Source organism: Dendropsophus ebraccatus, chromosome 14 (assembly GCF_027789765.1).
Source record: "Dendropsophus ebraccatus isolate aDenEbr1 chromosome 14, aDenEbr1.pat, whole genome shotgun sequence".
Classification (NCBI taxonomy): domain Eukaryota; kingdom Metazoa; phylum Chordata; class Amphibia; order Anura; family Hylidae; genus Dendropsophus; species Dendropsophus ebraccatus.
Genome location: NC_091467.1, coordinates 20951779 through 20978560, shown reverse-complemented (window position 1 = coordinate 20978560; position 26782 = coordinate 20951779). Strand labels below are relative to the sequence as shown.

The window sequence follows — 26782 nt, the reverse complement described above, 5'->3', positions numbered from 1 at the left end:
ATAGCGCACCACACTTCCGGGTACACGGGTGGGGGTGGTGGGACACGGGGAAGGGGGCCATTCACAGACATAACATACATTACAAAGTTGTATAACTTTGTAATGTGTGTTATTCTGTGAATAATTTTTTATCGCCGGACAACCCCTTTAAAATCGCCTGTTCTATCGATTTCTGCAAAAAAAAAAATGTTAAAAAATTAAACGACAGTGACAATTTAACCCCTAGACGACCCAGGACATAGAGTTACGTCATGGAAGTCTGTCACCAGACGACCCTGGACGTAACTCTACGTCCTGGGTGCTTCTCCGGCTATGAAGCGCGCTCCGGAGCGGAGCGGGCTTCACAGCAGGTGGGGGCCGGCTGCAATCAGCAGTTGGGACCTCACCGGTAATGACACGCTGCAGCGATCGCGCTGCCGCGTGTCATTAACCCCTTAAACGCCGATCCCGATAGTTAAAACGGACCGCCGGAGGTCTCTCACCTTCCTCCGTGCGGTCCGATTGGCGATCTGCTGCACTAAGCCTGCACAGTCAGGCTCAATGAGCAGAGCGCCGATAACACAGATCAATGCTATGCCTATGGCATAGCAATGATCAGTGTATGTAATCATGTACAAGTCCCCCAAAGGGTAAAAAAAAAAGTTAAAAACACTAATACACTGCCCCAAAACCCCTCCCCCAATAAAAGTTAAAATCACCCCCCTTTCCCATTATATAAATAAAACATAAAAATAAATAAACAAATAAACATATAATATACCGTAGCGTGCGTAATTGTCCGATCTATTAAAGTATAACAAGCGGTATTGCGAACGGTGAACGGCGTAGACGAAAAGAGGGAAAAAAGTGCGCGGATTACCCATTTTATGTTACATTATATATATAAAAAAATTCATAAAAAGTGATCAAAATGTCCGATCTTCACAAATATGGTATTAATAAAAACTAGAGATCATGGCGGAAAAAATGACGCCCCATACAGCCCCATAGGTAAAAAAATAAAACTGCTATAAGCGTCACAATAGGGCCATTATATTATTAACTAATTGCCAAAAAAAAGGATTTCATAAAAAAAAATATATATAACATTAGAGAATCTGTGTAACCTGCATATAGTTGTGTTCGGGCTGACCTATAGAATAATAGTATCATGTCGCTTTTACCATATAGTGCATTACGTAGACACAGGAACCCCCCAAACGTTACCATATTGCATTCTTTTTTACGATTTCACCTATTTATATCTTCATAAATAATATATTTGGAATTCCATCATACATGTTATGGTAAAATGAAAGACGCCATTACAAAGTACAACTATTCCTGTAACAAATAAGCCCTTACATGGCCTTGTAGGTAGAAAACTGAAAGTGCTGGAGCTCTTAGAAGGGGAGGAGGGAAAAACGAAAGCGCAATGATCAAAATTTGCGCGGTCCACTGGGTCATTTTGGGCCTGGTCCTCAAAGGGTTAAAGATGGCCATGTAAGAAGGCTCTTGGCTAGACTCAAAAATGTAAGCACAAACAATATGTAATGACTAATATATACGGTTATGTTTTCCCTAATGTCAGCCAATATAAGAAGTATATAGGAGGTCAGAAAGATGAGATGTCAGCCAGCTGATAAGCCTCTGTTCACACTGCCATCTCGGTTTCCGTTATATGGTGTCAATACCACCCATGTGAAATGGAGGACACCAATGGCGTCAGATGAACTCCACCGATTTAGGCTAGGTTCACACTATGCAAAAACAACAGCCGTATTTCATAACAACAGCCATTGTTGTGCAAACAACTGCTGTTATTTCTCAAATAACGGCCATTGATGTGAAATACGGCCATTGTTTTTACGTAATGTGAAACTATCCTTACAACGGATTTGTCAATTTCTGGCATTCTGATGAAAAGAACAGTTCTTCATCCTGTAAAATCTGATGGAATTACTGACATTCTCTTATGTAGTGTGAATACAGCCGAGGATGTTAGATTTAAAGCGGACCTCTAGCTAACATATCCTCCATGTCTTGTTATGTTTAGGGATGCCTACAGATGCTGTTTAAAGGGAACCTGTCAAGGAGGCTTCCTTTATTACAACCACGATGTACCTTGTATAAGGAACTAAAAAGTTGTTTTCCTGATGGCTGAATGAAAAATTATCAGTCTTTAAAGATTTCCAGTGCTGCTGTATTTTTCTTTGGATTTACCTGCTGGATTCTTGGAATAAGGATCCCCATTTTATTGGCTTAAAGGGGTTGGCCACTTTATAGTAAAATAGTTTAGTGTACAGTATTAGTAACTGTACTCACTGCACTTACTGACAGCAGCTTCCTGTATATCTCATAGGGCTAACATTAGATTCTCCTCCAGGCTGTGCTGTCCTGCCCTGTGTTGAGTCTGTCCGTAAGATGGCCGACATGGAGGAGCATGTGACCACGCTCCGCCCCCCAGTGTCCACCATAGGCATATATAGGCTCACTTTTGGACACTGGGGGAGGGGCATGGTCACATACTCCTCCATGTCGGCCATCTTATGGACAGATTCACCACAGAGCAGGACAGCACAGCCTGGAGGAGTAATTTTAGCTCTATGAGGTACACAGGGAGCTGCTGTCAGTATATACAGTGACTACAGTTACTAATACTGTACACTGAACTATTTTACTATAAAGTGGCCAACCCCTTTAAATTTAAAGGGAAATTCCCATCTCAGCTTGTTATCCAAGCTCTATGGAGCCAATAAACATCTCTGAGCATTATGGATAGGGAGATATCAAGCAGGGATAGCAATCACGTTGTCACTCCTAATATTTCTTGGCTTGTCTAACAATATACATCAAATAATGGACATGAAATAAGAGCTTTATATTTATGGAAGAGTGAAAGAGAAACTTGATGACACAGTTGTGGCAGGTTTACTGGAAAGGGGAATAATAGATAATATCACTGCTCATTCTGCTCAATGTGACTCTCACATGACTGACCAGCAGGAGAGGCAGCTTTCTGGTTTTTGACATGTCTTAAATCAGAAAAAAAAACTAAAAACAACAGTAAATTAAAAATACTAAGACAAACTAGAAATATAGGACATTTTGAGGCTATGCCCCCACAATGTCTTTTTTAAAGACTTTTTTTTATAATGATGTCCGTTAATAATGATCATTATTTATAGCTGCCATTCTACAATGGCCGTTATTTAAAAAACAATGCCGTTATCTTACCTAAAAAGACATCTTGGGAACATCGACTTAAATGGCATATCTGCTACATATACCATATAATTGATCAAACAGTGACCCCAGACTGGATGGAACCACATCCTCATGGTGGATGGGGCTCAATCAATCTACTTCAAAACCAAAACTGATTGGCTGCCTATAGTCACCAAAGTATAATAATTAAGAAAAATCAGCTGCAAACCATGATCATGGCCAACACGGCTCTGTGTAGCATACCTGGACCGGTGAATTAGTTTCTGAATGTGCAAAGGAAAACCTGGAGACCTTCAGGTTGCCATATGGAAAAAAGAACAAGACTGTCCAGCACGGAAATCCATAAAAGACTGGTTCTTTATTAACGTTGAATCCATTAAAAATACATAATAGTGAGTAGAAAAATTTGTGCAGGTTAGACGCGTTTCAACGATTTAACCCTTTGAGGACCAAGCCCAAAATGACCCAGTGGACTGCGACAATTTTCATTTTTACGTTTTCGTTTTTTCCTCCTCCCATTCTAAGAGCTCTAGCACTTTCATTTTTCTATCTACAAGGCCATGTAAGGGTTTGTTTTTTTTTCAAGTAAAGGTGTACTATGTAATTGCGTCTTTGATTCTACCATAACATGTATGACAGAACCCCCAAAATATTATATATGAAAATATAAATTGGCGAAATTGGAGCAAAGAATGCATTATGGTAACTTTTGGGGGTTCCTGTGTCTACGTAATGTCATATATGGTAAAAGCGACATGATACCATTATTCTATAGGTCAGTCAGAACACAACTATATGCAGGTTTACGCAGATTCTCTAATGTTATATATATTTTTTTAATGAAATCCTTTTTTTTGTGCAATTAATTATTAAAAGAATGGCCCTATTGTGACTTATAACGGTTTTAGTTTTTCACCTACGGGGCTGTATGTGGCATCATTTCTTGCGCCCTGGTCTCTGGTTTTTATTAATACCATATTTGTGTAGCTCGGACTTTTTGATCATTCTTTATAGATTTTTTTTATTATATAACGTAACAATAAATCTACAATCCTGGCGCTTTTTTCCCTCTTTTCGCATAGGCATAGCATTGATCAGTATAATAGGCACTCCGCCTGTGGCAGACTCAATCAGCAGAGCGCCGATCGGACCCCCCGGCGGTCTGTTAAAACGATCGGAACCCTGCAGTCACATTGCGGAGGTCCCGATCAGTAAGTGACAGAAGCTTCTTCGTGGTTTAAGGGGTTAATGGCATTTAAGGGGTTAATGGCAGGCTGCAGCGTGATCGCTGCAGCCTGTCATTAACAGTGAGGGTCGGCTACTCATTGCAGCCGGCGCCCACCTGCTATGAAGCGCGCTCCGCTCCGGAGCGTGCTTCACAGCACCTTTGAGATCCATGACGTACAGTTACATCAAGGGTCGTCTGGTAACAGACATCCATGGCGTAACTGTACGTCATGGGTCGTCTAGGGGTTAAAACTCAAAAACAGTTTCATTAAATAGACCCAAAGAAAGGGGAGGAGGGAAGGGAAAAAAAGGAGAGAAAAGAAACGCTAGACGGCCAAAACACGTCAAGCCTGCACAAATTTTTCTACTCACTATTATGTATTTTTAATCAATTCAACTTTAATAAAGAACCATTCTGTTATGGATTTCCCTGCTGGACAGCCTTCTTTTAATCACCAATCACACCTCCTTTTTTATATCTCCTTGTGTGGATGTGATTTTTTTTTTTTAATTCATTCACTTTTCTGCTACTGTAAGTGCTGAAGACTTCATTTAGTCCAGTGGATCTGCCACGTCCACGCCATGTGTCGACGTACCCAAACTCTTAAAAAGCCACAGTTAAGCTGCTGTGTTATTAGGAATGATGGAAACACATTCCCTTCACTACACATGACCTCATAGCATGTCAATGATTATAAATACATATTTCATAAGCACGTACAAATCACCGAATGCCTTATACATCTGCTTCCAATACGACCCCCCTTCCCTCGTTCATTCCTTCTTTTTTTTACCTTGCTCAGAATACGGATAATGTCTCCGCGCTGGAATGACAGCTCATCACTCTTGTCACTCTTGCAGTTCCAGAGTCCCTGGTAATAATCTGCATAGTTAATTACAGTCTCCCCTGCTGAAGAAAGCCACACAAGTGCACATATTAGAAGAGACAAACTCAACCTTTATCTAAATACACGCATCATTTCAGCAAAGATATCACATCGGCTCTATAGGGAAGTTATCTAGAGGAGACGGACCAATTTCTATAGTACTGACAATGGAAGCGACCCTATGTAATTTCTATCCCTGGCATAGTGATTATTCCTAGATCACAATCTTATGTGTTAAATTATAACTGGCAGTCCACGGGCGTACTGTTCACATACCATCCAAGCCAAGAACTCTACTATTACTATTGACCATCTTATGATGCGCTTTTGATTAAATTGATTGTGCTGCTTTAGAATTTTTTTTTTGTAATGTAAAAAAAAAAAAGATTTAGGTTTTGCTCCTTTTCCAGGCAGATGAGGAAAATGATGAGCTTCAATGTGGTTCACACGCTTTAGTGCCTGTATTGGGAACACTTAGGAGCACTATCGGTGGCCATGATAAAGAATACAAACTGAACAAGAAAGAAAAAATGGTGGGCACAGCTAGATGTTCAATAGTGGTGCACCCAAACACATCCCATACAAGATACTACAAAACCACAAGAACAGCGAATGTGTTATATTATAGGATGCACACACAACAATAGAATAAACAAAATACAAATCTTTATTGCCAACACCACAAACAACAGGGTTTTTAAATGTTGTTTGTGGTGTTGATAATAAAGATTTTGTATTTTGTTTATTCTATTGTTGTGTGTGCATCCTATATATAACACATTCGCTGTTCTTGTGGTTTTGTATGATAAAGAATAAAGAATACAGTCTGGAACATGACTGACAATGGTCAGAGGAATATCAATATAGTTTTTATTACGTATATAAAGGTACCTGGAGGGCAAAACACTGTGATATTAATTAACTAACTATAGATTTCAGTTATTAAAGTGACTCTGTACCCACAATCTCTCCCCCCCCCCCAAAACCACTTGTACCTTCAGATAGCTGCTTTTAATCCAAGATCTGTCCTGGGGTCCGTCTGGCAGGTGATGCAGTTATTGTCCTAAAAAACAACTTTAAAACTTGCAGCCCTGTGTCAAATTGGCGTGGCCTAGAGAGCGGGGAGGAGGGACAGAGAGGCGGTGCAAGCCTAGGGCATAGACACTCTAGGCCACGCCAATTTGACACAGGGCTGCAAGTTTAAAAGTTGTTTTTTAGGACAATAACTACATCACCCCCAGGACAGATCTTGGATTAACAGTGGCTATCCAATGGCACAAGCAGTTTGGGGGGGGGGGGCAGATTGTGGGTACAGAGTCTCTTTAATACTAAGGTTCTGTTCACATCTGCATTATGTGCTTTCCATCAGGTTTCAAGAATGTTCGATAGAAAGAAAACTGTAGTTCTGTCCCTGTCATCACAACTATTGGCAACCCAATTGAAACTTGAAGGACTCCATTAAAGGTCAATAATCTGGATAATATTTTTAACCCTTGATCTCTGAGCACACTGTATACTTCACATACACTATGGGGGAGATTTATCAAACATGGTGTAAAGTGAAACTGGCTCAGTTGCCCCTAGCAACCAATCAGATTCCACCTTTCATTTTCCAAAGAGTCTGTGAGGAATGAAAGGTGGAATCTGATTGGTTGTTGGGGGCAACTGAGCCAGTTTCACTTTACACCATGTTTGATAAATCTCCCCCTTTATTTGTATTTGACTCTTCGTAGCCAGTTAAAGTCGGCTTGCTGGTCCTTGTGACTTGGGTCTCTTGCATTGACCCTGAAATATGCAAGTTGGAAGCTACATCCATTTCCCAGCTGCTCGTGGGTCTTCCTGAGCAGACATGGGAAGTACACCGCAGTATTGCTCAGTGACCTATCCAGGAAACACATGGCTGCTCCAAGCCAGAGAGTAGAAAGATCAGGAAGCTTCTCGGTTTTCTGCCTGTAGCCACTACGTATAAGAGCAAGATCCTGAACTATCACTCCAGTGTTTAAGCAGTATTACAAGAGTGTGCACAATAAGTACATTATTATACAACTGACACAAGACATAATCCAAGGACTAAAAGGGGCACTTGCTGCTTGCTCCGTGACCACCTTAAACTCAAGCCACAGAACCTGCAGGACCCCCCTACTGACCTATGTGTGCTGTCAATAGTTTAGCCTTATTTACTTGACTATTAGGGTATGTTCACACTGAGTAAATCAGGCGGAATCCTGCCTGTCTCAGTGTGACACTGCTTCTCTATGGGAGAGCGCGCGCTCCTCTGCTGTTGCCGCTCTCCGCTCAAAGAAGCCACATGTCACTTTCTTGAGTGGAGAGCCACGGCAAAGGAGGAGCACGCGCTCTCCCATAGACATGTTATGGGACAAAGACAGGAGGGATTACCCAGTGTGAGCATACCCTTAGTAATACAGTATAATGGTTTTCAGGCCTTTTACATTGATGGCCCATCCTGATCTTTAACACCCAGCACCTTACCAATCAGTTGTCCGCCAAAGCCTCGACTCCAACATTTATACAATAAACAGCCGGAAGCTATTGGCTCTGTTCATTGTGTAGTGGTGGCAACTGGTTACTGCAGTGCCGCCCCCATTGAAGTCATTGGCGGTTTTCCCAAAAAGACCCACTATCCCATCAGCATAGCAAGCAAGTAACCCACATATCTATCAGAATCATGTAGTACTCCACATTCATTTTCAATTGGCAGAATTTTAAAGGGATGAGTAGATTCTTGTAATAAAAATTTACAATAGAAAGCAACTTAAACATAAACCATAGAATTACAGTCATTTATAATGACATCTGTGAAGGGGTTCCCTGGGACATGGTAAATAATGTTTATTGAACTGAGCAGGAAGAACTCAAACTTGTACAATGTGCCTTATGCCTCAATATGGTCCCCAAGAGCAGATATATAACATACTTTATGAATGCCATTTATTGAACTGAGCACAGGAGGCTCTCATTGTCCTCCAGGTATTTCTCCATGCCCAGTTTCATTATATAACATGTACCTTTTAACGTGGAAGAATTTCCAATCTCGTCTTCCACATCTGAAAGAAAAAAAAGAAAAGACGACTTAAACCAAAAACAGCTAGTTTACCATCTATGATAGAACAATGATGAAACCACTTTCCCCCTGATTCATGTCATTTTAGGGCATCAATGTAGTAATTCACTCACTAGGATCTCAATGGTATTTCTAGCAATGACGCCCCTCATCAGTACAGAACAGGGTACTGGTTGCATTGAGAAGAGTCTGACGTAGCTTACTTGAATTTACTTCTTTTTAAGGCAATCTTCCTTGGGTTAAAAAAAATAATAAAAAGTCTCCCCTTTGGGCTTAGTTCACACAACGTATGTTTTTCAATTAATAATAGCCGTTGTTGCAGATCGCAACACCAGCCGTTATAGCGGCCGCACAAAACTGACAGTGCAGGCAATGTAAAGTGCCACTCTGGACGCACTTCACATTGTGTGCTATTGTTAATTGAAATGCGGGCACACCCAAATGTGTCCACATTCCAATTAAAAAGAAGTGAAGTTAATCCGGACGGTACTGCAGTAACAGTCGGGATGAACTTCACAGACAGCGGCCGGTCAATGACACGGCCGTGTCACAGAACGGCCGCTGTCATACATTGTGTGAACCTGGCCTAGGAATGAAGGAATCAAAATGAAGAGTTGCTTCTCTATGGACATGGTTTCAGGGTTTATGCCCAACCTTAGTACAGAGTAGGCCATACAATAGAAAAGATGTACCAAAAAACATGCAATAGTAAAATGAAGCACTACCCATGGAACCTAATGATACTAAGGCTCTGATTTGCAGTCAGGATAACATGGTTCACCCACAAGGAACGAACCACTCATTCATTTTAAGCCATTTTAGGCTTGGACAGGCTCCCACACAAAGTCCCGAAAGATGTCTTGCCCGTGATCTCTGCTTTATCACTTCTTACACTTACTTTAATAATCCTCCGTCTCTTACTTTAGTGTACTTTTAAATAAGGCACCACAATAAAAAAAAGATGTTGTTGCTATACAGATATTATCGTACTTCCATTTTTTTTTTGTCACTCTTTGACCTCAACACCCACCAAAGACAAGACTATATCCCAACTCCGATACAAATATTCACACTTCTCATAACTCTCTTCCAGGCAGAGTTCTCACCTCCCGTTCAGCGGAGCTCCAGAGTTTACTGCTGTGTGTCCATAAATCCTAGTGATTATCCAATACTGCAGAATATGTCTGGACTTCATAAATAAGGGATAAAAGTAAGAGTGATCTCTAACCGCAGCGAGCCAAGGGTCCTGCACTTAGATTAAACCATAAACTTTTACTTCTACAACAAGAAATTGAAAAATTCCACTCGACCCAAAACAATTCACGCAGCATAAACAGGCGTCTTATAACGCCCATTCTTACGTCAATTTATTTTTGTTATTCAGCGGAAAAAGGTGGTTGGCTTGGTAGACATCATTATAGTAGTCTCCACATCTCAGCCCAACGTCTATAAAAAGGCTAGCACAAAAATGTATATATTGCTATAAAAAAAAAAAGAAATGTACGAATAAATAAAGTACAAAAATAATTCCTCGTTATCCATTAATACATGACAAATACTGTGGGTTTTACACTTAACTCTCCGCTTTGATAAAAGGACATCCATATACATTACCATGGCTGGAATACAAGCATTTAATAAATATATATGGGAATGGGACAATGCATTGCAGGTCTCCTTCCTGGACTGGAGCCCACCTCACGTCTAATGCCTCCATACTGCTGTCTCTGGCTAACCAGCGGCAATCAATGAGAATTAGGTCAGCTTTTTGTAAGATACAAATTGGGCCCCATGCAGGAGGGTCAGCGCATCGGCGGCTCTGCCCCCATTAGAGAGGAATCTCTCTCCTGAATAAATCAGACTCGATTGTGGAGCAATGCGCCCGCCAGACACAAACTCATTCCCATTGATTCGAAGATAAATTATTGAAAGTGGCTTCACTCACTTTCTGCATTTATTAAAAAAAAAACAAAAAAACACAAAGTGGATGTATCGGCAATATAGACAAAAGGTAGGCACTGGTTGTCCTGTTCCCTTTCAGTGCCATGTCGCTTGCCCCCGTTAAAACTAATGAATCCTTTTCAATGATCTGTCTATGAATACAAACTGTAACGTGCACATTACACAGTTAAAGGAAGCAGTGACGGACAATAGAATAGAAACGTTGCACTTTACGTGTCACCAAAGAGATTAAGGTATATGGAAAGGATGGGTGCAATACATCCGGCCCCATTCTGGTACCCACAGAATGGCAAGAGTTGTTGCCCTTGATGGTGAAGGGCACCATCTGATCAGGGCACTTTCAGAAGCATAACTCTTGTGCGGAGGATCTAATAAAGAATTCAACGTCGGCTGTTCTAAATTAATGTCTGCTTGTTTTCCTGGTCTGATGTAAATGGCACTGTAGGTCCCAGTGCTCTCTCTTCTACACAAACATCCGCTCTTGTACCAGTCTGTCTGGAACATGATCTCCCCCGCTGAAGAGAAAAGACTTCTTAATGCTTCCTTCTCATAAGTCACATGGTCACATACAAGGCATGGAAACCAGCTTAGGAGCCAGTTCCTTGCAGTTGGCACCCAGGAGCATATTATCTTAACTCTGCACACCCCTCGCGTCTGGTGTCTGTAGAAGAAACAGAACCTGGCCATAGAACAAACAAGCGCAGATCACATACCCAGCTAGGGTCGGGCTAACCCACAAGAGAACGCAAGGATCACAATCACAGGGCTCAGCCACAACAAGGGTCAATGGATCCTTCATCACTGGAAAGAACAGCTTTTTTAGTTATTTAAGAGATATGTTATTGATCCTGTGTGTACAATGCCAGAAACAGCGTTTACTAATACATAGCCACGTATTCTGTATACAGCGGTAGCTTGGTTTAAGAGTAACTTGGATTGAGAGCGCTTTGCAAGAAGGGCTCGCAGTTTTTCTAAATTGCGACTTGGTTTAAGAGCATTGCTTTGGTTTAAGAGCTCCCTGTACTGGGTGGGAGGGGGAGTGGGGGAGGGGCATGGTCTGCATAGCGGGGTCTACAGCCCTGTACTCTGACCCAGGAAGTCTCCCTCACCTTCCAAATCATAGCAGATCCACTTCAGACTGCGGCTTACATCAGGGGACAGGACTGTGGAGGTAATCTCTTCACAGCTGTAACCCCTCTCTCCCCAGACAGAGAACTCTGCTTGTATGTGCCCACATCTGCCCTGCTTATTCCTTCATGCTCCCTGCAGTCTCTGTCAGCCCTTGTGTTTCCCATCCTCTTCATACCTGCTATAATGTGCCTGCACTCAGCTATACACACTGCTGCTATAATGTACCTGCACTTACACTCAGCTATTTACACTGCTGTATAGGAAAGTTCCTGTCACTGTCCTCCTGCACGCCCCCCCCCCTTTCCCCATTTCAGTCATGTGACCACACAGGCCTCTGAAAGCAGCCCTGCGTCTCTATTCTAGCCTGTTGTACTACACTATTGCATTATGAGGATCTGCAGTTCTGTCCTGTATTTACAAACTGCTGCTGTTATTTCAGGTTTATGCAGTTACTATATATTATACTCCACATGCTGATTGCTATACTGTACAGTAACTTATAATATCACATATTCTGCTGTTTCTCATTGTTTGTTTAATTTGTTTTACATGTTATTCAGAATAAAAAAAAAACATTATTTTTGGGGTGGGAACCAATTGTCTGCATTTCAATGATTTCTTATTTGAAAATTTGCTTTGGTTTAAGAGTGGATTTGGATTACAAGCACGGTCCTGGAACGTATTATGCTCGTAATCCAAGGCACCACTGTATATAGAGTATATGATTGCTGAGCCTTCTGTAATCCAGACTCACACCGATAACCGTTCAACCTGGCAACCAGTAACACACCATAGACTTTGCATGTAGTGTCTATAATTTAATGCTGAATTTAGCAAACAGACTGGCAAGCTGCACCTAACCGAGCCGTCCATTACACTGAGACAACCACATGAATCTAGTTCATTTATAGAAAGGAGGAAAGCTAATATTCAATGACAGTCTCAGGACAATAAGTGTTTCAGATTGCAGCAAGACAAGCTGGACAAATATGAGACCTTGGCAACATACATAATCAATATCAGCAATACATTGGTCATATTTAGCTGTGATGGCTACAAGAGTCACCTCATGCTATATACACGAGTGGTGGAGATGGATAACACTTGGCTCTTCAGTTCACAGGACCTTAAAGGGGTTCTCCAGTGCTACAAAAACATGGCCACTTTCTTTCAGAAACAGCACCGCTCTTGTCTCCAGTTTAGGTGCGGTTTGCAATTAAGCTCCATTCAATTCAATGGAACTGAGCAGCAAAATCCCGCCCAAGCTGGAGATAAGAGTGAGGCTGTCTCTGGAAGAAAGTGGCCATGTTTTTGTAGCGCTGGATAACCCCTTTAATAACATTGTCCTGTTCAGAAGCTGCAGCTGCCTCTCTCGGCCTGTAGGAAAGTTATCTTTTTTTTTTGTCTACCCGTTTCTAACCATAGTGCTCTCTAGAGATGGCAATACATGCTTTATGCCAGGGGTAGGGAACCTTGGCCCTCCAGCTGTTGCAAAACTACTACTCCCATCACACCTGGACAGCCAAGGCTTTAGCAAAAAAAACAGCTTAAAAAACAGCCTCATATAAAACATGAATATGCAAAATAAGAGCCTGTGGAGCCTCATCAAAGAGTCTCAGAACACAGGACTAGCCAGATAACCCTCCGGGAAGGACCCAGCCAAGGGGCTGGCTCCTGTAAGGAAACCACCAAAGCCACCATATTAGGTGGCCCTATAAGTCAATGTAATGACAAGGGAAAAACCAAGGCCAGGTAACCATCCACATACAGCTGTTTCGGGGTGTTGTTGCCCCTCATCAGTGTGGAGCAGGATTCTGGCTAGGTGGGAGCAATGCCTAGTAGAGTCATAAGAGAAACACATTGCTGATCTCAGGGAGACCAGCCAAACGACAACACTGCCGGCTGCTAGTGAAAGCGCTCAATGCAATGAAGTCCTGGGAGACATAAATATGCAAAAGAAGAGCCTGTAGAGCCTGATCAAAAAGTCTCAAAACACAGGACTAGCCAGATATCCCTCCGGGAAGGACACAGCGATCTGTTTCTTATATAAAACATGGCTGAAAAAGGGGGACCCGAAAAATGAGTGTGCACATAGCCTTTAGGTGGTTGCCCATTGCTATAAAGAAAAGTGTTTTGATACATTTTGTGATAGAAAATGATTCTGTATACTTATATAATTTCCGTCTTTGTTCCCACTACAGGATTTAACCGGGAAAAGGCGGCCGTCTATTGATAATGACGGACGCAAATAATGATGGCATGTAGTGAGAACATAGCCTGAGTATGATAGCTAAACTGATGTCGCTCTCTCCTAAAAATTGCATATAATGAAAAAAATGTCTGCAATGTAGGAGGAAGAGGAGTTATAGTATAGGAGTTGTATCATTATATGCAGTTTATAGTGATAAAACAGTCATATATTATAGCCGTGTATTTTAGTTGGTAATTTTGTAAATCTATATTATTGGATTTGTGGTTCGGAGTTCCACCTCCTTTGGTGTCCGTCCTCCTTTTCTGCACCACCCTCTTTCTGTACCAGCCCATCTCGGAGGGTCTTTTAAAAGTCTCTCTGGCCGTCTGGGTTCACACTGTGTTTTTGCAATCTGTTTTTTTTTTCTCTGTGGTATATACTAAAAAGATACGCATGAGATTTTTTTTATTATGGAAGTCAAAAGAAAAACAGATCAAAACAGATGCGCCCAAATGTATCAATTTTTTTCATCTTTTTTTTTTTTTTGCATAAAAGGGATGCAAAAACATGGTGTGAACCCAGCCTTACCTAAGGAAGACATCATTCCAATTTCAAAACACATCATTCTGTGCAATAAATCTTTTAAGCCATATTCTGAATGCAGCACCATCTAAGTTTCTCAGGTTCCAAAGTCCAATTCCAATCATATATACCTTAAATTAGAATGACTTCATAGCTGCTGGAGAACTCCTTTAAACATTAAAAGGAACTCCTACTCCATACATGGGGCACTAGCTGAAGTGAGGAGGATAGAGGGCTTACATTACTGTACCAGCCACTTCTCTTAGTATGCATTAGGAGTAACAAGTATAAGGGTGGTATTACATGGGCCGACGGGGGCCCGATCATAACTGTAAACGAGTGCTGATCTGCTAGATCGGCGCTTGTTTAGTGGGCCTATTAGGGTGCGTTTACACCTACAGGATCTGCAGCTGATTTTCTACTGCAGATCCGCAGCAGATTTCATTTAAATAACTGAACACAACATTAAATCTGCACCATCAAATCTGCTGCGGATCTGCTGCAGATCCTGTAGGTGTGAACGCACCCTTACACGGCCCGATAATCGTTCAACAAGGGCTGCATGGACATCATTACCAATGTCCATGCAGCCCTTGCTTAAACAGTATACATTACCCATCCATGCTCCAGGGCTCCTCTTGCCTTGCGGTCTGCTTCTTCCCCGGGCCTCTACGCTGTAGCTTCAGAGAGGAATGTCTGAACGGACGAGCCATTCAGCCAATCACTGTCCGGGACCGCCGTGGCCAGTGATTGGTTGATCGGCCTGTCAGCTCAGACAGGCCGCTCTGAAGCTGCAGCGCGCGGGACAGGGACTATGCAGACCGCAAGAGTAGCCCTGTAGCATGGATGGGTAATGTATACTGTTTGCAAATCATCAGCCGCGCATCGCTATTACACCTGGTGATGCACCCGACGATTATAGATCCAAATCAGCCAATGATCTTTGTTATAGGCTGATCGTTGTCTGTATTACATGGAGCGATAATTGGCCGGATGGGGCAGATTTGGCTGATTATTGCTCCGTGTAATAAGGCCCTAAATGTATGGGGAAAAATACAGTTATACAGCCATGTTACTCCACAAGCTCTGGTCCTTCCCTGACAAGCAGAGCACAAAGCTATTTCTATTGATTGCTGTGCAGTGAACAGAGGATCTATATGTAAAAACCCGGCTGTGGGGAGAATGACTGAGCATGTGTGTCCGTCAGTAGGTGGACATACACACTGCTATACACTATGCAGGTCATAACTGTTTACTAGATTTTTTAACTAGAGTTTAAATACAAAGTTAATTGTAGTGTGTCTCTTTAAATATTGTTTGTGAAATAAAAACAAGACAAGTGTGTTATTCTCAATAGCTGTGGTGCAAGCAGTGTCAGACTGGGGAACCTTAAGCCCACCAGGGAATATTTTATTCTAGGGGCCCACCCTACATACATCAGATATACGCAGCGCCAAACCTTTCACATTACTATAGCGACTTTGCACAGTGCGGTGTATGTGACCGGCAATGTTCACTGTTAGTAACTGGTCAGACACTCTATGCCAGGGATGGGGAACCTTCGGCCTTTCAGCTGTTGCAAAACTACAATTTCCATCATGCCTGGACAGCTGAAGGCTGTCCAGGCATGATGGGAGTTGTAGTTTTGCAACAGCTGGGAGGCCAAAGGTTCCCCATCCCTGATCTAGTGTATAGGAGCTGTCCAGGCATGATGGGAGTTGTAGTTTTGCAACTGCTGGAGGGTCAAAGGTTTCTTGAAAGGTGAAGTCCCATGAAACTAACTGGGGGATTATAGGTCATTCTGAAGCTGCTAAACAGGGATGCAGACCTCCTGCTCAGGGGCCCACCAATGGGTAGGGCCCACGGGGGAATTCCCCTGCTCCCCTGTGAGCCAGTCCAAGCCTGGGTGCAAGTATCTGATCTCTAGGATCTCTACTAGTGATGAGTGGACCTGTGAAAGTATTCGGGTTCAGGAAAGTTCTCTGAACCCAAATTCTCTGGTTTTGATTTCCTGAAGCTGCAGAAGTTAGATTCAGCCTTAGTAAGTTTGAAAAAACATGAGGATAGCCTATGGCCTATGACTGTATCCATGTTTTTCCAGGACTCCTTAGGGCTGAGCGTTCGGGTTCAGAGAACCCAAACAGTTTTCCATGTCTGCTCAACGCTAATCTCTCCTCCATTTAGGTTTTTCCCTTCTGTTCTTTGACAGGGAATGGTTCTGCTAGTGCCCAGCTCTGATGCCATCTAGCCCTGGCGGGATTCATTTGGGAAGATATATCAAATATGCAAAAAAGGGGACTGTGGAGCCTCAGTTACGAGTCTCAAAACACGGGAATAGCCAGATATCCCTCCGGAGAGGAAAGCCTGTTACCAAGGGGTGCCTCCCAATGGGGAGCTCACCAAACCACCCTGATACATAGCCCCTTAAGTCCCACTCGGTTGTGAGTATTGGAACATAAATTGGGAAATACCAGAGCGTCCTTTTTGGGTCAAACTGTTGCGAGAATTGCGACATGACAAGGGTTTACCAAAGCCAGGCATCCATCCACAGACATCAGTATATTTCAGTATAATAGAAAATTACTAGTTTTTACTTGTCCCTTTTTCTAGACTTATTATTTTTAGCTGAAGCAGTGCGTGGAGAAATGAACCCACTGATGCTGGAGTGAAATCAGCTTCGGGCCATGTTCCCACAGCGTGAGACACCAGCGGTTCCGTCACCTGGCCAGGTCACGGAAAGGCCAGTGTCAGAGAAGATAATCCCGCCGTTACTGCAGTAAAGGCCGGATGATCTTCACTGCCGCTGAATTCGGATGCGGGCACATCAGTGTGCGCCCGCATCTGAATTCCCCGCTGCACACAATGGAGCATGTGTCCGGAGCTGCACGCTCCATTGTGTGAACTGACAGGTACTCTGCGGCCGCTATTCAATGACATGTCAGTTTTTGCGGCGCCGCTAGGGTCAGCTGCAGCACAATGTAAGTTCCGTAGTAATCACGGCCGTTGTTGCCGATTTTCAACAACAGCCATGATTACTTTGGAGCTTACGTTGTGTGAACATAGCCTTAAAACTGATAGCCTATGGTGAAACTTTAAAATTCAGTGAAACAGATCCACTGGTTTACACTGGTAATCCAGGAACCCTGTGGTCCAGTCAGACAAATGGGAAAGCACTAATAAGTTTTTTTTTTACTGTTGCACTACCAATGGATATCATCATCATTATAAGGGGAGAAAGATGTTTGAGGCCCAGTATCATCGAACTTAAGTGTCCATAGAAATCGAGTGTCTAGGTATTAAGTATGGTTGTAATAAGTTTATCAGGATTTATTTATTCATTTTAAAGAACTAGACCGGTCAAATGGTTAAACCAATGCATAAAAGGTTGTATTCTAAGGAAAGCATTATTAATGGCATGCTCTCTACTTGCCACCGATGCTGCGCTGGTTCCAGTTCTTGTAGGCACCTGCTCCCTCCCAAGTGATCAGGTAAGGTAAAGCTTTAGTGGAGTGTCTTCCTGGCATTCTGCTAAGTGATAATGCCCCCCTCCAAATGGAGCGGACCAGTAAAAGTATTCCAGTCCTGCTGTGCAGTTCCCATAGGGCTCCAAAGTGATCTGTCTCACTTTCTTGCTGCCTTACGGGAAGTCTCTCCAGAGAGCAGGGTTTTTTGTTTTTTTTTCTTGCTGTAATCGCAGACAGTCTCTGCGCTCATCCACATTTATTGCCATTAATGGCCTCAGTCTTCTAGCTGTATTCCAGCTCATCTCCAAGACGACAGGAGGGCTCGAAAGGTCTCGAGCACAGAAAGAAGGTCAGCTCTGATAGATTAATATACTGAGATAGGAATCCGTCTTACATTTGGTCTTTGTGTAATGCATGCAATCACATCAGAAAGCAGTTGATTAGAATCCCATCACGCAATGACTTTTTATGACAGTATATATTTCAGCCCGCGTTCCGGTTAAGTCGTGACACTAATCCTGGAGCTGGGTCTTACTGATAACTCCTTACCGGTGGAACATCTCACATGCATTATGTTTTAAGGTGATTTTTTTTTTTTAAGCAGTGTAGTCTAAAAAGAACAGTGCTTGGAAAATGGACTTAGTCATTTGTATAGTCCTATACTGGACCAAGCATTGTCGATGATCATTTTCCCCAGACTCCTCTTCCCCTTCTTAGATATCTGTTCTAGCTTTATTATAAGCATGTTAGTGCACTGTATCCATCAGTTTTTCTATCAATTGTGCTTCTGTATTTTTACCACTTTGCACAGTATCAAGGTAAAAAAAAAAAAGAAGCAATAAAAACACTAATAATCCGCCTATATTAAGCTACACACATCACAACCACTTCCACCAGATTGCAATGTCTTAATCACCTCTTCCCTATATCAATCTTCCATACCCTTCATAATCTATCATATTTGTCCTTGTACCTCTAAGTTTCGTACATTTGGTGGTGTATAGTAGAGATGAATGAAGCGAATCATACAAATTCTGATTCGCAGCGAATCGGCTGTTTAATTCGCCTCACTGCAATTTGCAAATTCACGTCGCAAATTAGTTTAACATGGCGACCGCACATATTAGCTTACACTTAGGCTGGGTTCACACTACGTTTTTGCAACCTGTTTTTTTTTTTCATCCGTTTTTAGCAAAACACAGATGGAGAAAACGGATGCATGTGTGTACATCCGTTTTTCCATTATATTCCATTATGAAAAAAATACGAATCAAAATGGATCCGTTTTTTTAATAGACACAAAATTGAGGTTAACATTTTTGTGTACCTTAAAAAAAAAACGGATTTTTTTAATCTGTTTTTTAATAATGGAATTCAATGGAAAAACGGATCAAACATGCATCTGTTTTTTCCATCCATTTTCCATCCGTTTTTTGCAAAAAACTGATAAAACAACGGATTGCAAAAATGTAGTGAACCGAGCCTTTCGCAGTTGCATAATGTACGCAGTTGCGAACATTACGCAATTGCTAACATTACGCAATTGCGAATACTACGCAGTTGCATACATCAGGAGATAAACATTCACATGTTCGAAAATGATTGCTGTAACTATTCGACCATTGAACAAATTGTTCGTATCAGCGAAAAAGGAACAATTAACAGCATTTTTGTACAAACATACGATTATTTACAAACATGTTCGTTCACCAGTTTTTAATGAAATTTGTTTGTATGCAATTCGTGAATTCGTGCGAATACTCGCAAAACGAATTTCCGAGTGATTCGTTCATCTCTAGTGTATAAAATATACCTAAAGATTGTTTGTTTCGAAGAAAAGAAGCAAACTACGTTAAAGATGTTTAAAATAAGAATACAAATAGTTGCTTTATCTACCACGACAAGCTTCGCGGCATAGAGAAAAGTGCGAGAGAACGATCCTGCTATTAAAAAGCTGGACATATGGAGAGAGTGGACATTTCTGCCAAAACTACTCTTTCATGTAAGAAGAGCATCTTATTTGTCCCCCTGCAGGCTGAATGCCTTTCTCTTGCACCAAGTTGGCACTGGGAGTCAAGGGAGAAAACACGAGCCAGTTGTGGCAGAAGGACCAGCGGTGCAGAAACTAGGAGCCTGCGGCACAGCTGTGCACGGACTCTGAACAGTGACAAAGTGGACGGCACTACAGAAAAATCTCGCAGGAGCTGGGTTTTAATGTAGCAATTTGATTCAATTTTCCACTCTATAAAATTACCCATCACCGCTCCTTGCTGTCTAACAGACACCTTCACTCTTAATTTAACAATCTGATCCAATTCTGCCAGGGAAATTGGAAAAATTTATCACCTGTGAAATTTTATTTTTCCTTGGTTGTATCTGTTTTTGTAAAACTTCATTAACGACGATGACTTGCTGAGGAAATAATGTTGGTTTTTTATTCTGCTTGGGACACGAGAAATGGCCCCAGCAGAGACTGTATGCTCATTAGCATAATAAAACAAAGAACCATACAACGAGTGAAGACAAATAACCTACAGCTGGAAACTAAACAACGTGGGAGAAGAGAGAGCTGCCCATGGCTTTAGATTAGTAACCTCTTACCTGGAACTACCTCGTAGATGTCATCATCCTCCGTGGGACTGTCTGCCCGGTTCAGAGGTAGAGGGTGTATCATATGAGAGGAGGTCAAGTTGACCACATCATCGTAAGACTCTTCTTCTTCTTCATCATCTTCATCGTCATCATAGGGTATGGAGGGCGAAATGATATCTGGGATAACAAAAGAAGTTATCACAAGCAATGCCCCTTCTAAATATTCAAAAATAATCTATACTTCTTGTATAGCATCGATAAGACTTCATATTTTTGGGGCCATAGCCATGTGAAAAATGTCTACCTTCACATAACCCACTGATACCCATAAGGCCTCCTTCAGACTATTTTGTTTTGCACTGCCTTATGTGTTTTCTGATGTAGTTTTCTTCCCAAATTGTGTGTTTTAGTACATGAGCCTTCTTGTCATGTGATAAAGAATTTTTCATAGGGAATGTGAAAAACAAAAACAAAAAAAGCAACATATATTTATACTTGCTTTATTTTAGGTGGGAAAAAAACTATAGGAGGCCCATTAGAGAAAAAAAAAGCCATGCTACAGATTCCCAGCAATTTTTGACACTGTTTAAAAAAAAACAAAAAAAAAAACTGAAAAATGGGGCATTCTTATAAAAAATGTCATGTGTGAACCATCCTAAACAATTTTTACAACATCAAAATAGCTTGTGGAGGCCGGCAGAGCACTCCATAAGTGTTGCCTAAGTGTTGCGTTAAATCGTTCGGAACGAAGCGATAATCGTTCAATTGAATAGCAGTTAAAGATTAAACAACAAACAAGAAAAATAATGAGACCTGGACCTATTTTTATCGTTGCTCGTAAGCAAATCGTTCGCATGGAATAAGACGTCGTTCGGTCGTTCGCAGTAACGACGAATGAAATAGCGACGACAAGATGACCGCCAGAACGATCATAAGTAACGATCATCGTTCTGTGTAAATGAGCGAACGATTTCAGGTTGTTCACAATAGCGGTCGTTTGAGATCATGCAAACGATAATCGTTCCATGGAATATGGCCCTAACTCTGATAGCCTACTGAGATACGGTGACGCTGTCGTAAAACAGAAAAATTGGAGAAAAATCTACCATTTGTGGCCTTACTGTGTTTTGGGCCATTTTTGAGCCATAAAGAGCCATTGTTTTAATTAAGGGACCAAATGGCTTTTGGTCCATTTTTACAGCAGTTTTTACACTCAAAAATGACTGAAAGCTGTTTGAGAACATAGCCTCAGGGTATGTGCACACTGCTTAAAACAGACGGGAACTCCGTTGCGTAATCCGCCGCTCGTGGACAGCGGCGGGCGAGCGTGTCTCCGGCTGGCTGAGCAAGGTGCCACTGCCAAGATAAGTCCGCCTTGGAAGTGGAGGTGGGATCATTTAGCTGGGCACCCCAAGATGCTGTAGAAAGACACTGGGGGAGTGCAGAGAGGTAAGCATAGCATGTTTGTAAAGTTTTGCATCACGGCGGCAATATATAAAAAGTTTATAAATGAGCAGAATAACCCTTTATACAGGTTAAAAAAAACACATATTATAACTTTTAGTAAACACATATTATTATAACTGGTTTGTCTGCTTTGTTTGGCAAGAGCAGAACACAAACCCTAATCAATATATATAGATAAAAGCAAACGTTCTATATTACAGAGTGAAATTACAATACTGCTCCTACCACATTCAGCCTGGTCTACCATAACATAATGAATTTTCAGATGACCAACTGTTTGACCCATCACCTTCCATGCAAAATAAATACTGTATATAAAAAGGGACAAGATAAGTAATGACAGAGGTCATGTGGGTCATTAGTGTTCTGATTCTGTTCTTAAAGGGACTGTAAGTGTTGGTTCACACTGAGGAATCCGTATGGAGAAGTTCCAGTAGATTCCGTCGCTTGCTCCTGCTTGCACACATCTCTGCCTGTGCCATAGACTCCATTCTATGCCCAGGCAGATTCCGCCCTCCGCCGAAACATGTCAATTCTTTCAGCGTATGGCGGAATTCGCCCGACCATAGAATGGAGTCTATGGGACGGGTGGAAATGCACATGGGCGCAGGTGGGGACGAGCGACGGAGTGTGAACCCATTCTAAGAGCTCAACTGTATATGCAAATCCATATCTACAGAGGGTCATTATCAGCTATTTATTGGTTGCTTTTTGTTCAGTTGTATTAGGGTATATGCACACAGAGTAATTCTGTAGGAAAACTCTGTGCGGAATCCGCATGCTCCCGCTTAGCTCTCCAAAAACTCCATTATATGCTCCAGCAGATTCCGCTGTCCGCCCAAAGAATTCAGTGGTGGTAGTCTAGGACACACCCCTGTCCTCTCATTGGTTCAGGCTACCCTCTCCCTGCTGCCACAAGCCTCTTACAGGCTCACTAGGAAGTCAATGCATGAAAGGCTGATTTTCATTACAGCCAGAATAGAATGGTTATAAAGTACAGATTACTAACCATTAGAGAGGAAAAAAAGCTGCACATCAGGTAACTGGCACACTTATACTGAGGTAAATGAGCCTTAAAAGGAGGAGCCTGGAGGGTCACGTTAAGAAATATGTTATACTCACCTTTTACCAAAAATTGTATTTGTTCCACCCAGTCCTTGGCCTCTCCTGGACTGCCCGCTGTGAACTGATAATACAGTAGTTACCAAAATGTTGTTGTAGGTTTGCGTTGTCTTTTATTTCGTTTTTTTTTTACTTACTAGAACACTGAGCATTACCTCAAAACTGCGATTGCCGGGAGAGATGAGCTCAAAGCAGGAATCTTTTCGAGAGTCTTTGCGGATATTTGACACCAGTTGGGCACCACAGTCTTTTATTAGGAAGCCACCCTTAGGAACTTTCCTTGCCATAAAATCTGCAAACAATTACTTTGTGAAGAACATGACTCTGAAATGGGTTTTATCCTGGAATCCAATAACAACCAAAACTTTTTTTTCACACTAGAAACTTTCTATCACAAGATGGTGAATGGTGCTAATAGGATGTGAACTGTCCTGGGCCTGGCTAGCCTTTCCGCATGTAAGCCATTCAATCAGGTCTGAGTGTTGCCCTTGGCATTATTAGTACATATGGGTCTGCGATATTTTAAGAGCATTTAGTGACATGCTTTGCTGCAGGCCTCATGGAAACAGACACTGAACATCTCCAGACCCTATTCTTTGTATGGGACACATATGTATGCATGCTCTGTAACCTCTGTGACCTGTGCAAAGGTCACTCAACAGGGAGGAAGAGGCTGATCTCTCGGGTTTAACCATTGTCTTTGTATCTCCTGGTGTCACCTTTCACTGTAAGGGTCAGTTCACACTGAGGGATCGGCACAGAAATTCTGATTATATGGTATAGGGTGCCTCCGCTCTTTGCGGCTCTTAGCTCAAAGCATAGACATTTCAATTCTTTAGAATATAGCGGAGGAGCCCTATACCTTACATTGAGGCGCTGAGATAGGCGGAATTCGTACTCGACGGGGATTCCGTTCGGAATTTTGCCACCGATTCCTCAGTGTGAACTGACCCTAATGCTGTTAATATCACTAGCCAGCAGCCCCCTACTCATCATCGCAGACAGAACTGGAAGTCACAGCTTAGTTTTAAGCCCTAGTGGCCAGAATGAAAACTGCAACAAAAAAAAAAAACATTGTTAAATGTAAAATTTAAAAAAATAACTAAAAATTCTATAAAATTTAATTTTAACATTCCTTTTAGGCCTAAAATTCTGTATTTAATATTATGCTTGTCGGGTACTCTCTACAAGTATTTTTTTTCCATAGAGAATATATATACAACCCAATAAAATGCAGTCTACTATTAGAGCTGCTACTTTGTTAGTCAAAAGGGAATCCTAACTGGTTTTCTCTGCTTGATTTTCCTCTTCCTGTTTTCGCACGTTTTCCAGCTATAAGGTGAGCATTTTAACATTAATCAAAAGCATATACTTTTTTTTTTTTAGGACTGCTTTTTTTTTGCCCATCTAGCAGAATGCAATAATTCATATATTACATTACTAGTAAAAAATGCAATGCATTATTTAGAGGTCACATAGCTGATTTCCTCCATATTATGGACCTCCTCCCATCACACTAGTGCACAAGGCCATGCGGTGAATTCTGGCTAACAGCAGGATAGTGACACATCCAGATGTGTAAAGCCTTCCTTCCTGAACGGTATATACATACAAGAGAATAAGACTAGGCGGCTCAGAAAACATCGTAAATATGCAATCTTTCATTTGGCTGTACAAAGTGAGGGGTTTCCTCATTTCAGAAGCGATTTAGGGCTGCCTGGTGAGTAGAAACTACTGTAAATCCAGTTCAGAATTTGACTACATTATAGATGAAAAATAAATGGAATAAATGTTTGTTCCTGATGATAAAAATATGTAAGAAACCGAAGAAAAAATTATGCTCATGAATCTTTGTAAATATATATACAGTCTATATATTTATATAGGCTATATACTGTATATATAGGCTATAAAGTCTTAGCCACTAGGTGTCTCCCTTCCCCGCAAAACGCTGTCCACTGTCAGCTAGGGAAATTGTATCTTCAGTAACAGAGAGACCAGTACAGAACACAGGAAGTGGGGGCCAGACAATGTGAGGCCAGAGCAAAGTTATGACTTTCTGTTGAACTACAAGATTTTTTTATGTTTTAACTAAACAACTACAGCTTCCGTCCAAACCAAAACAATGAGTTGCATGCAATTTTGTGGACTATAGTTGCCACACAATAGTTAAAATAAATCTTGTAGCCCTACACAATAAAATAAAATCAAAATGGAGGGTAGCCCTGGATTTATAGAGGGAAGAAAGCCTAAACTGTTGCTCCACAATGTTGATCAAAGATTTCCCACTTTTCTCTGCCCACTTAGGCTGAGTTACAGAGCATAAAACTGGCGGAATTCTGTGGCGGAGAATCCAGCCAGCCACCGTGTCATACTTGCAGTCTATGGGAGGCTCGTGCTTCTCCTCTTTCCACGCCTCTCTGCTCTGAAGAATTGGCATGTCCATTCTTCCGCGGGGAGAGAGGAGGCGCACGAGCCTCCCACAGACTGCAAGTATGACACAGAGGCTGGCGGGATTCTGTGGCAGAGAATTCCGAACTGGCCCTTAGAGTTCTAAGCAGTTTGTGTAAATACTAGTGTTCTTACTATGTGCATAGTGCTGCCTCCTGAATGTAATGCCCTCTCACCCTCTTCCTTCAGCAGTAGCTCAATGAAGACCAGGTCTGCTTTGATGATGTAAACCCTTCCTTGATGTGATCTTGTTGCTGTGTTAATTTCAGCTCACATAGCATCTTCCAATGCCAGTGTATCAATAACCCTCTCCCCCGAATCCATGCCATCTATAGTTGTGTACTGTGAATCATCCCCTACAAGAGTGCAGCTTGTTCAGTCCAGTGTAGGTACTATCCGGTAACTAGAGATGAGCGAACCGTCCGAGGTTCAGGTTCGTATGAACCTGAAATATCAGCTTCTGATTCCCGCTGTCTGCCCGCTCCGTGGAGAGGGTGGATCCAACCTTGAGGACCGCCTGGAAAACTGGGATACAGCCATAGCCATAGGCTGTATCCCAGTTTTCTAGGTGGTCCTCAGGCTGTATCCACCCTCTCCATGGAGCGGGCAGACAGCGGGAATCAGAAGCTGATATTTCAGGTTCATACGAACCCGAACCTCAGCCGGTTCGCTCATCTCTACCGGTAACAGGCCAGAGAAGTAAGGGAAAGGTGTAAGCTCTTGTGGCAAACAGCGCAGTCATGATTCTACCCCTTTAAATGGTGAGAATTTTTAAACAAACCACCCCACTTACCTTTCTCACTAGAGTAGTACCAAAAACATACAGTGGTGAGAACACACCACCTTTTCTGCCATTCTGACCCAAAAAAGCCATGATCTAAGGGGAAAAAAAAAACATTGTATAAGATGGGTTAGACAAGGGTTTGATTTTGAGATGGGGGCTAAATGTGGAGCGATTTATATTGCAAACATTAAAGGGGTTATCCAGCCCTACAAAAACATGGCCACTTTTCCCCCTCTCTTTACTCCAGATTGGGTGGGGTTTCAAACCCAGTTCCATTGAAGTAAATGGAGCTTAGTTGCAAGCCACACCTGAACTGGAGACAAGAGAGGGGGAAAAGTGGCCATGTGTAGCGCTGGATAACCCCTTTAACCGGGCAGATAGTTGTTCATAGCTCAAGTTCTACTAACACTGACTAGATAAAAAGTGGCCTGGTTGCTCCTTCAAACATGTCATACATAATTCTAGGCAGGTAGGTGCACATATGGTGGATATTTTTGCTGCGATTTCCCTACAGTGTGGACCAAAAGGGTTTAAATCCACTGTGAAATTTCAGATTTCTGTACCCTGTGGATGAGAACTATGCTGTTATCCACTATATGTTTTACCTGTGCAAATAACAAAAACCTGGCTGAG

At 42.0% G+C, this 26782-nt stretch overlaps 1 protein-coding gene across 1 annotated transcript in view; it reads right to left on the bottom strand.

Annotated features, from left to right (window-relative positions):
* The window catches only part of SKAP1 (src kinase associated phosphoprotein 1), a 265174-nt gene that overhangs the window by 52173 nt on the left and 186219 nt on the right, over positions 1–26782 (bottom strand). The window contains exons 7-12 of the mRNA XM_069951830.1: positions 26159–26242; positions 23070–23206; positions 22915–22978; positions 20335–20502; positions 8348–8386; positions 5229–5344 (exon numbers count right to left, since the gene is read on the bottom strand). Of these exons, the coding sequence (XP_069807931.1) occupies positions 5229–5344; positions 8348–8386; positions 20335–20502; positions 22915–22978; positions 23070–23206; positions 26159–26242 (608 nt within the window). The remainder of the gene's footprint in view (positions 1–5228; positions 5345–8347; positions 8387–20334; positions 20503–22914; positions 22979–23069; positions 23207–26158; positions 26243–26782) is intronic.